We start from the raw sequence: 11,108 nt of genomic DNA, 5'->3' as shown, positions 1-11,108 counted from the left end.
TTCCATTAATGAGTCTTTCAGAACTGTAACAGCGCGCGAACAGCAGGGGCAGACTGGGACGATAATCCAGCCCTGGAATATCTCTCAGCAGGTAGGAGGCAGATCGTCACTGCAGTCAATGGACTGCAGTAACCAAATCTGACCACATAATGTCTTTCTAACAAACTGCACCTTTAAACTCCCACTCTGATAAATCTTAGTGGCAGTGTTTATGGGGTGGGTGGCCTTTTGTTAAGGGCCATTCAGTCCCTTTACCAGAGGAGCGTGAGTTTGGTCTGCATAGCAGGTAGTAAGTCGGACCTGTTCCCGGTGAGGGTTGGACTCCGCCAGGGCTGCCCGTTCATTACCTTTATGGACAGAATTTCTAGGTGCAGCCGTGGTGTGGAGTGTGTCGAGTTTGGTGGCAGGAGAATCTCGTCTCTGCTTTTTGTGGATGATGTGGTCTTCCTAGCTTCATCCAGCTCTGACCTTCAGCTCTTGCTGGGTAGGTTCACGGCCGAGTGTGAAGCGGCTGGGATGAGGAGCAGCACCTCCAAATCTGAGACCATGGTTCTCGTCCGGAATAGTGGGGCTTGCCAACTCCGGATCGGGGGAGAGGTCCTACCTCAAGTGGAGGAGTTTAAGAATCTCGGGGTCTTGTTCACGAGTGAGGGTAGGAGGGATCGGGAGATCGACAGGCGGATTGGTTCAGCATCTGCAGTGATGCGGACGCTGAACCAATTTGTCGTGGTGATGCGGACGCTGAGCCAGAAAGCCAGGCTCTCGATTTACCGGTCGATCTACGTCCCAATCCTCACCTATGGTCATGAGCTTTGGTTAATGACCGAAAGAACGAGATCATGGATACAAGCGGCCGAAATGAGTTTCCTCCGTAGGGTGGCCGGGCTCAGCCTTAGAGATAGGGTGAGGAGCTCGGACATTCGGGAGGGACTCGGAGTAGAACCGCTGCTCCTCCAGATCGAAAGGAGTCAGTTGAGGTGGTTTGGGCATCTGGTCAGGATGCCTCCTGGACGCCTCCCTGGGGAGGTGTTTCGGGCATGTCCTGCCGGCAGGAGGCCCCCGGGTCGACCCAGGACACGTTGGAGAGGTTACATCTCCAATCTGGTCCGGGAGCGCCTTGGGGTCCTGCCGGAGGAGCTGGGGGAGGTGGCCGGGGAGAGGACGGTCTGGAGCTCCCTAGTTGGGATGCTGCCCCCGCGACCCGGACCCGGATAAGCGGAGGAAGACGACGACGACGCAGTGTTTATAAATGATGAATGTTGTGGATGTCTCGAAAGCTAACATACAAATTCACACAGTTTATTGTCCCAAGAGGCTTTAACATCACGACTTTGTCAAAAACATTTGGACTAAAAATAATTTCTCTTGTATCATTCATAAAAGAAGGGAACACATTGAAATCGCAGCCAACACGATGGGTGAAAATTTGCTTTAGTTTTGCAGCAGAAAGAAGTGTGGCACCGATTAAAAATCATCTGGGATTCTAAAACCTTTATTGTTGTAGAGGAGCTTGCAGAAGGAATCTTATGTCTGTCAGAAAAGATTCTTCTCTGGATAGCAACCGCTCATTACGAGAGTGCCAAGCAGAGAAAAGAAAGCCACCACGCTCAAGACGGTGCGCAGGGCCTTGAACCAGCTGGGGTAAGTTGGCAGCAGAGACAGATCATTATGCAGAGAGATTCCCAGCCCTATGATGACCGTGGTGCCTGCTGAAGCAATGTCACTCATCAACATGGCACTACAAGCTAACAGGGGGGGAACCACACTGTTGGCCAGGTTTAGCCAGTCAGGTTTAGCTGGACTACTCTCAGGAAGTGCAAATCCCCAACGGGCTCCACCCAGGAAAGAGACGATGGCTGCGCCATAGGCCACCTGAGCATAGGCCAGCTGCGGGTAATAGATCTCCATTACAGCCATGAGCAGAGTTGGAGAGACGAAGGGGATCAGCCCAGCAAACCCCAGGCAGAGGGCAGGTTTGGGTCCTTCCCACAAGTGTTTCATGTCATAGCGCATCAGGTCCAGCTCTTTAGGAGGGGGTTCAGGTTTTACTCGCTTCTTCAGCCTCACAGCAGAGGAGTGGAAGTGTTGATTCCTCACAAGAAGACAAGCGTTATGAGCTTGTGCCCTCTGGAAGGATCCAGTCAGACAAGGAGGTTTGAAATCCCTGTCTGAAGAGCTGGAGGAGGCAGATCCACTTGATGCCCCTGTTAGGACGGATGTCCATCTTTGACGACAAAGTGTCCAATGAAAACCCTAAAAAGAAACATTTATACATTTACTTCAGCTCTAAAATGTGTCAATTATATGGGCAAAGCCACTTTTAGAGTTAAGAGTACCTTTTGTGTTGCAACGGGGATTCTCTTAAATACAGCAGACAGCATCTGATAAAATCAGAAAAACAAACAAAAAGTATTTAATTATTTTTAAAAGCGGCTTTCAGTGAGAGAAGATTTGTTTTTGATGACTAAAAGTATAAAAGAAAGACGCTAACAGTGAAGGAAACGTTTTGACGCGAACCGAGTCAACGCAAACGTCACAGCGCGAAAGTTCGTCTAATTTCCACAATCTAAAATAACATTAAAATATTTTTGACATATGTTTACCTTTGGTTCACCAGGAAACTCGCATATTTTAAGTAAAATAAAGCATACGGCCACAGCGTCACCTTTAAAGCAGTGGGTACGCGGTTTATTCCTTCCGTGCTCCTCGGTTGCCGCGACTTAAGGTCCGCTACAAAAACATCAGGGCTAATAATAATAATAATAATAATAATAATAATAATAATAAAATAATAATAAAATAAAATTATATGTCCTGCCACGCTAACTACACCGATTTAGTAAACAAGCCTTCATTTTTCCCCTAGTAGTTTTTTGCATCATTCAGCACATAAGAAAAAAAAAATGTAATGTCATGAAACAAACGTCACAACCAGTAATTTTCTTCAAATATTTACCTCTTATTTTGCGCACGAGAACGGATTCATCCCAAATGTGCAAATAATGTAGCCTGGCAATTATCCGATGTAGCCTATTAATTTGATCTGTGCCTACAAATGGAATTTCATGACACAGTCATTTTTTAATGGCGAGGGCCAAATAGTTTTCATCTAGGCCACATTTATTTGTTTCAGTTAAAACCAGAGGAGCCAGTTAACTTACTGCAGAGCTTTCTTCTGTTTTGACATTCAGGAAGCCAGAATGATTTTGTGGAAACAACGAATAGAAATTAAAAAATCTAAACTAGAAAAGACTCAGATGATAGGATGTAGTTTATCAAGCCTGTAAGGCTTTTGTGTTTGAATGCTTCATTGCATAACAATAAAAGTCTAAGTGTACTCTCAATAACCCATTCTGAATTGTGTCTTTTATTTGATCAAAGTGGTGTTGCACAAGGCAGACATGGAGGAAACGTCATAAACTTTATTAATCCAGCAGTTAGGTTACAATCTGAGAAAAAATATGTAAATGAAGCCAATACTGCAGTATATTAACTTAGATTAAATTAAAAATGTCCAAGAGGTTTAACATGTTGTTAGATGTAAAAACAGGCTGATTTTTGGACAAATGATCAGTCCTGAGTTTGTCTCATGGTTATGGCCCACTAGGGGGCAGCAACTAACCATAAAATTAATCAGCAGAAATGATATTTATGAGACAAGAAAAGGAAAATTTAAACAAAGAAAAAGCAAAGGAATTAAATAAACGAAGATAGCATGGTGCGTGCATCACACACTGGTTAGTTGTGGGAGTTAGACTCAACAGAGAATTAATTAACAATATAAACTTAGAGTAACCCTTGAAGAACTCTGTCATTTCCAGTGTTTTCAGATCCCTCACTGTGATCAATGAGCTCTTTATACAGAAAGATGATGAAATGAATGTAAAAGCAACCAACAGAAAACAGAATAAATATAGGAGCAACGTCCGCCGTCAGCCACAGGAAGTACTCAGGCCCCGTCGCTCTGAAAGACAAACATCGTTCACATTTTTATGGTTTCATTTTTTTCTAATGGATGTGAAAAACAGAATGAAGTATGAGAAACGTGAGACTCATTGGAAGTGAACCCAGCTTGACTAGATACTGACCCCCCCACAGCAGCCACAGCAGTCCCCACACAGAGCTCCCAGCAGGCCGTTCACCACCTGCACAGCACACAGAACCATCTGGATCAAACCCATCACCAGCAGCACCGAGAACAGAGACAGGTGCCAGGACACCACGTCCTTCGGCTCCGTGCATTGCTTCCGCAGTGTACTGTTAGACAGGTAGTCCCTGGAAGGAGGAAAGAAGTAAAAAAGAAACATCAGCAAATACCAACTGATTTTTAATACTAGGTCATTACCTCCATTGCAGTTTTACAAAGTATTTATGCACTAACCCAGAATACACTGACATTTTTAACTGATAAAACCCGTTTTCGGTGACATCTGTCCTTTAAATCAGCTGTAATTTTGCACATCTCACCCATCTGAGAAGGGATAACTCCACTCGGTGCCATTCACGAGACAGAGAGGACCTTCGTTGATGGCCACACCAGACACAACCACCGAATAACCTGCTCCTAAAACGCCAACAGCTGCAAACAGTATCGAGCTCAGCATCTGCATGGAGACATAAATGAATAGAGGAAAACAAAATGGTGAGTGAGTGAGTGACTCATTCAGCAAAACAAAATGGTGAAGTTGCAAATTTCTGGCCACAGGGGCTGGTGTGATCTGAGTGACACGTCATGGGTCATTTTAGCAGATACTGGCTCAAGAAAATGGTTTAAAAATATATATAAGTTGCCTTTAATTCTAAAATCTAGCCTGCTGCATTTGATTCCACCTGCCATGACAGTCGTGGGTAACCACGGAAACGCTCCCTCCTGTACGTTTATCTGACAGGTACAGACATTTTTGAACTACCAGTCAATCACCCATCTTTCTTCATAGGAGTTCTCATCATCTGCTAAACTGAGTTGTACAAAAACAAATTGTCTCAAATGTAAATGGCTGCAAGCAAAGTCATTTACTAAATTGTATATAAATGGGAGTTAACCCGGATGTGGAAGTGGCGTTGGCATTCCACCTGGTTTGGCGTGTTGCTTCCATGTAAGTTGAGGTATATCGCTCAGAAAGTGTCATCCTGACTGATGCTTTATACATTTGGTCTATGGCCTCGCTGTGCCAAGCCTTTGCGTGACGTTTGCCTGGATTGCACGCCATGGCAAGAGGAGCAAGGCATATCTGTTTTTCTTTGTTTTCTTTTTTTGCTCCAGATGTTCATCAGCAATTGTATTTAACATTTGTAAATGACGTATTTTCAGTTGTACGATGCTTGGTGCCTGATTGATCGTTGGAGTGAGACGTACGTTGCATCATCAGCCTAACGAACGCAAACAGATTGCACCCGTCGAAGCTCTCCTCCTTCTCTTTTTTTTTCTTGGATGTCAAGGGGCGGCAATATCAAATCTGTCCCCAATCTGGTCAGATTATTGAACACTGACTGAGTCGTGCAGCATGTGAACATTAAAATTTGTGCAGAAATTAATCATTGTGATGAACTTTTTGGTCTGTATTTCTTTTTCTTGGAGCGGGTGGGCAGCTATTGTGAGATAAGATGTTTATGTTTGTTTGTTTATGTATTTAGCAGACGCTTTTGTCCAAAGCGACTTTCAAGTGATAATCGGCATATTGCCCTTGAGGCTAACAACAACAATAACAACAACAACATTGACATCAATCATGGAAAGTAGGGAACAAGGAGTGGACAGTAGAGAGGGGACGGGTGCAGGGAAGGTGCTAGTTTAGAAGATGCTCTCTGAAGAGCAGGGTCTTCAGGAGTTTCTTGAAAATTGAAAAGGAAGCCCCTGTTCTGGTAGTGCTTGGAAGGTCATTCCACATTTGTGGAACGATGCATGAGAAGAGTCTGGATTGTCCTGAGCGTGGTGTAGGCACTGCTAGCCGACGGTCCTGTGATGACCGAAGCGGCCGGGCCGAGACGTAAGCCTTTGCAAGAGGATTCAGGTAGATGGGAGCCGTACCGTCTCAGACTTTGTATGCTAGTGTTAGCAATTTGAATTTGATGCGTGCTGCTAGCGGTAGCCAGTGGAGCTCAATGAGCAGAGGGGTGGACAGTAGATTGCACCAGGAGCTGGGTGGCATGTTGTGTTAGGTATGGTCTGATCTTTCGTATGTTATACAGCGCAAAGCGGCATGACCGAGCAACAGAGGCAACATGATCTTTAAAGGTCAGGAGTTCATCAATCACAACACCCAGATTTCGAACTGCCTTTGAAGGAGCCAGAGATAGGAAGTCATTTTGGATTGAGATATTGTGCTGTATGGATGGTTTTGCTGGGATGACAAGTAGTTCAGTTTTAGAGAGGTTGAGTTGGAGATGGTGGGATTTCATCCATTTTGATGTGTCAGAGAGACAGTTTGATATTCGTGCAGAGACAGTGTGGTCGTCCGGTGGAAATGACAGATGGAGCTGGGTGTCGTCTGCATAGCAGTGGTAGGAGAAGCCAAGTGATCGAATGATCTCACCCAGTGAGGTGGTGTATATGGCAAAGAGAAGAGGTCCTAGTACAGAGCCTTGGGGGACTCCTGTGGCAAGATGGTACACGGTAGAGGATTGTCCAAGCCAAGATACACTGAATGATCATCCTGTGAGGTACGATTCAAATCAGGCATGTGCTTTCTCTGTGATGCCCATGCTAGAGAGTGTGGACAAAATATGAGATCACGAGGTTATATTGGACTTGGTTTTAATTAGTTTCAATTCCACGTGGAACGGTAACTGGTTTAAAGTTCAAGTCCCACTGGTTGTCGCGCTCACTGGTGTGTGACATGTGTTCTCTGCATTTGACCCGTGCCCTGGGGGAGCGGTGAGCTGCCGAGACGGCCGTGCTCAGGAACATTTTGTTGGTTTAATAAGCATTTATATATTGTATTTATATAGAGCCTTCTATAGGGTTCTACATCCTCCCAAAACACTTTACAACTAACCAGTCATTCACCCTTTTACACCCATTCACACTGCTAATAACTAGCAATGATAATAAAGGTTTGTTCAGACCCATGGTTGGGGTTGTTAAATCTGACTAAGTTGTGAAGCTGTGAGTGTGTTATCTCAGAGCTGCACATTCCTGATCGATTTCTTAGTGTGTGTGTGTGTGTGTGTGTGTGTGTGTGTGTGTGTGTGTGTGTGTGTGTGTTGGGGGGTTGTCTAGCTGAACAATACTAGCTTTGTGTACGAAGCTCATGTGAAACGGCCACCAGGGTGAATGCTGTGGGTCATTGATTGAATTTTCACTGATGTGTGTGCATCTTTTATATGTTTTTACATTTATGGCTGTGCAAACGATGGCGGGTGTGTACACAGCACCGTTTTGTTTGTTTTCCATCACGTCCTTGGTCTGATGGGGCTTTACAGTTAACAGGTGACGTGCAGTAAAACATCAGTAGGAAGTGTGGAGCAGCCAAACAAGGCCGCTGACTGGAATCATTTCCCAGTTGATCTCGCTAATTATTATCAATTATTTATTTCTTATTTTGATCTCTGACTCACCTCACACCAAAGTGCCTTTGAGCAGGACGCTGAACCCTTCAGACTGTTCCAGATGTGTTCATCTATGCATGAAAGTTCTTAAAAGTTTTTATCCAGTATTAAATCTTAAAATGTTCTCTTTCTCGCCAGTGTGTTGGGTAGATTAAAACGTCCACATTAAAATTCACTCCTTCACAGCCAGGGAAACGCTCTCTTGGTGTTCGATTTAATTCAGTGTCTTTCATGTTGTGTCCCAAAGGTCAGGAAGGTGCAGAACCAGCGCTACTGGTAGCATAAAGAAGGGTTTCAACTGCAAGGACATCCATTTGTTTGTAGACGGCCATCTTGAAGATATGAATTTGTTATTTGAAGTATGTTTATGGTCATTTTGCAGCTGATAGCAACATAAAGGAGATGAAACTCCACCAACGAGTCACGTTTATATCTATTAATGTCAGCTTTTACTCAGATTTGATGTTTAAAAGGTTTAATTTGTTGCAGCTTGTTTTTCTGTCACTTATTCACCACCGGAGTCTCATCCTGTAATGACAAATGGCATATTTATTTATTTTGAATGGAGAATTTGCAACTGCTGATAAAAAGGGTTCCGTAAAACACATTTAACACGAATGCATTTGGTTCTACGTTGCACCGAGTGACAGCCCAGGCGCCCCGTTAGTCTGACTTTGAGCAGATTCATCACTAAAAGCCTTCAGAAATGCTGCAAAAAAGTTTACCTACACAAAAGTCATTTGTGCACAAACAAGTTGCATTAATGAGGCCTTTGCTCCTTACAGACTCGTACGTTGGTCTGACATCACTAAGGTTAATGAAAACTTTATTCATGCAGACAAAGGATCAGGGGCGTGTCCAGGGAGTGGCCTGGGGTAGCACATGCCACCCTTGGAATCTGATTGGCCACCCCAGGTGTCACCACACTGAATTCTCTTTAAATAGGCTCTTTGTTGTCCACAAAAGGCTTGAGGTGAAACAAAAAAGCATAACCATTGGTGCCACCTATGCACAAAGTAGTGCCTCACCTGGGCCACCCCATTTTAAAAGATCTGGACACGCCACTGCAAAGGATTTCTGTGAAGGCGCACAAGAATGAATGTTGTCAACACTTCTCTTGGTGAAAGTCTTCAAACTCAAGATGAAGAGTCGTCCTCATTGTGATAAAGCTGTCAGATTCCATCCATTTTCAGCAGCTCATCCAGAGTCGCGTCGTGGCGGCAGCAGCCCAAGCCTGACAGATCTACGTCACACTGTCACTTATCATTCATGGACTCGCCCATCTTGACTCACGAAGGGGAAGAGTGTTGTTTTAACATCCAGGAAACAGCAGAGAACGTCTCAACCTGACGGCAGAAGCACTTCCAGGCTTGTGTGGAGATAGAACATCCTTGTCACAAGTCAGTGGTAGAGTCGTGTTGCTGGTATCCAGCTCGGGGCGAGATGTCCAAAAATCAGGAAATAGGACCTCAAAACCTGCCATCTGAAGTAGGGCTGCACATCGCGATATCTTAAGGCGATTCCTGACCAGCAGAGAGACATAGCCCCTCCAGCCTGTCCTGGGTCTTCTCTTGGGACAGTGCCCGGAAAACCTCACCAGGAAGGCGTCCAGGAGGCATCCTAACTAGATGCTTGAGCTCCTCTTGATGTGGAGGAGCAGCGGGTCTACTCCAAGCCCCTCCAAGCTTCTCCCCCTATCTCTAAGGGAGAGCCCAGCCACCCTGCAAGAAAAACTCATTTCGGCCGCTTGTATCCGCGATCTCGTTCTTTCGGCCATTGCCCAAAGCTCGTGACCATAGGTGAGGGTAGGAACGTAGATCGACCAGTAAATCGAGAGCTTTGCTTCCAGCTCAGCTCTCTCTTCACCACGACAGATGGTACAACGCCCACATCACTGCAGACATATCACCAATCCGCCTATCGATCTCACGCTCCATCTTTCCCTCACTTGTGAACAAGACCCCGAGATACTTCCTCCACTTGGAACAGGACCTCATCCCTGACCCAGAGACGGCATTCTACATTTTTCCAATTCATTAGCTGAATTTTATTTTTTGGGATATTTGCATTTGTCTAGGTAAACGCAAAATTTCCCTGATTTTCTGTAACCAACATTGTCCCAAATCGAAATGATAAAAGTGTGATAACTTTATTTTATAAACAAAATGTCTGCTCACCGCAAATCTTCGCCCACAGCTTTCATTTCCACAGCAGCCACAGCAGTCGTTGTTCTTCAGACCAAGGAAGACTAAAGCTGGGAAGATCATCTGCCACCCAAACACACCCCAGTTCACACACAGAGACAAAAGACACGACCACACGTAAAAAAACTGAACACAGAACGTCTCGCTGTGCTTAAAACCTCACAGCCTCCTTCAAATGTGGTCAATATGACAAAAAAATAAATAAAAAATCAACTGATTTGACCAGAAACTGGCCGTTCTTCTGTAAATGCACTAGAGCCACATAATGTCTTTACACGTTTTACATCTAAACTTTAACAAATCTGATTTTCTTACATATTTAATTACTTTGTTAGTTTTAAGCTTACAAAAAGTAGAAATCTTTATTATGATAAAAGCTCAACAGTCCTGTACATTTTTACTATGTTTTTTTTTTCTTTGGATAAAAGGAATCAACATAAATTCACCAGTACATCATTTGTTTTCATTATTGTTTCAGTAACTCACCAGCACACCTGATCCCAGGATGCCTCCCAGAAAAAAAGCGTGCCTTGTGATGTGATCCTTCTCCACGACAGTTCCACCGGGAAAGAACAGCAGGATGTTGCAGAGCACACACACGATGGAAAGAGGCATCAGGCTGATACCCAGACACTTTGCAAAGCCGCCTGAACACATTCTGACCCTTTTCCTTCAAAGGTCGTTGACAGCAACAGTTCTGCAGAATTTCAAACCTGTCAGGTGAGTTGTTGAGTCCCGTCTCGATCCCCTCTAGGTGGGCTTGAGACGTCAAAATTCACTTTTTAATTAAAAGTACAACTGAATTCGACTGCAGCTTTTGAGCACCTTCTAAAACTAACACGCTACTTTTTCTTCTGAAATCTCCAAACGCACTGGCTGGTGTCATGCGCTTCACCTGTTTTACTGCTGAGGATTATTCTTGCTCGCTTTGAGCTTTTATAGCGTCCGCCTCTCCTCGTGTGTGATCTCATCGCTTAACTTTTATGTCAGCGAGCTGTGACACTGCAGGATCTCTGTCACACACATACACACAAACACACACATGGTCCTGGCAGCAAACAAGACTCACAGAGGGCCATTAAAGTAGGACTACATACCTATGTGTGCACAGACACCAGTGAAGACTAGTGGTTAATGTTCTACCATTGGTTTTGTGTGCATGGAGACAGAGGGGGGAGTAACAGCCAGTCGGTCGATGCAGTGGAGACCTCATGGCTGATCTGCACCTAACTAAAGCTCAGTGAGTAACACAAAAGGCAGCCCAGTGTAGGCGTGAACAAAAGTGATCAATCCATACAAATCTATGGATAGCATTTTGACCACTGCACTGGCTAAAATCAATCTACAGAATGTGTA

The 11,108-nt window shown here is 44.5% G+C and overlaps 2 protein-coding genes across 4 annotated transcripts; both read right to left on the bottom strand.

Annotated features, from left to right (window-relative positions):
* Positions 1 to 1,414: 1,414 nt before the first annotated feature.
* On the bottom strand, positions 1,415 to 2,705 carry LOC107392981 (transmembrane protein 69). The gene is made up of 3 exons (XM_015971095.3): positions 2,666 to 2,705; positions 2,337 to 2,381; positions 1,415 to 2,253 (listed from the first exon to the last, which is right to left on the bottom strand). The coding sequence occupies exons 2-3, from the start codon at positions 2,379 to 2,381 to the stop codon at positions 1,534 to 1,536; spliced, it is 765 nt and encodes a 254-aa protein (XP_015826581.3). The 5' UTR covers positions 2,666 to 2,705; the 3' UTR covers positions 1,415 to 1,533.
* Positions 2,706 to 3,344: 639 nt separating this feature from the next.
* tm4sf4 (transmembrane 4 L six family member 4) lies at positions 3,345 to 10,953 on the bottom strand. 3 transcript variants are annotated; one of them, XM_054752080.2, is made up of 6 exons: positions 10,850 to 10,953; positions 10,239 to 10,449; positions 9,726 to 9,815; positions 4,468 to 4,604; positions 4,089 to 4,275; positions 3,345 to 3,964 (listed from the first exon to the last, which is right to left on the bottom strand). In XM_054752080.2, exons 2-6 carry the CDS (start codon positions 10,407 to 10,409, stop codon positions 3,950 to 3,952), a joined length of 600 nt encoding a protein of 199 aa, XP_054608055.2. In that variant the 5' UTR covers positions 10,410 to 10,449; positions 10,850 to 10,953; the 3' UTR covers positions 3,345 to 3,949. The 3 variants fall into 3 exon arrangements, with proteins under 3 accessions (XP_054608055.2, XP_054608054.2, XP_015826583.3); XM_054752079.2 differs by lacking the exon at positions 10,850 to 10,953 and adding an exon at positions 10,648 to 10,824; XM_015971097.3 differs by lacking the exon at positions 10,850 to 10,953 and having other exon boundaries at positions 10,239 to 10,823.
* Positions 10,954 to 11,108: the final 155 nt, after the last annotated feature.

The sequence above is a fragment of the Nothobranchius furzeri genome, chromosome 8, assembly GCF_043380555.1.
Source record: "Nothobranchius furzeri strain GRZ-AD chromosome 8, NfurGRZ-RIMD1, whole genome shotgun sequence".
Taxonomy (NCBI): Eukaryota; Metazoa; Chordata; class Actinopteri; order Cyprinodontiformes; family Nothobranchiidae; genus Nothobranchius; species Nothobranchius furzeri.
This window is presented reverse-complemented; position numbering and strand designations above follow the sequence as displayed.

Coding starts and splice junctions, on each gene's coding strand:
- LOC107392981 (XM_015971095.3), bottom strand. CDS start 2,381: ATGCTGTCTGCTGTATTTAAGAGAATCCCCGTTGCAACACAAAAG. Junction 2,254..2,336: donor TCCCCGTTGCAACACAAAAG/GTACTCTTAACT, acceptor GTTTCTTTTTAG/GGTTTTCATTGGACACTTTG.
- tm4sf4 (XM_054752080.2), bottom strand. CDS start 10,409: ATGTGTTCAGGCGGCTTTGCAAAGTGTCTGGGTATCAGCCTGATGCCT. Junction 9,816..10,238: donor TCCTGGGATCAGGTGTGCTG/GTGAGTTACTGA, acceptor TTTGGGTGGCAG/ATGATCTTCCCAGCTTTAGT. Junction 4,276..4,467: donor AGTTATCCCTTCTCAGATGG/GTGAGATGTGCA, acceptor TCCTCCTTCCAG/GGACTACCTGTCTAACAGTA.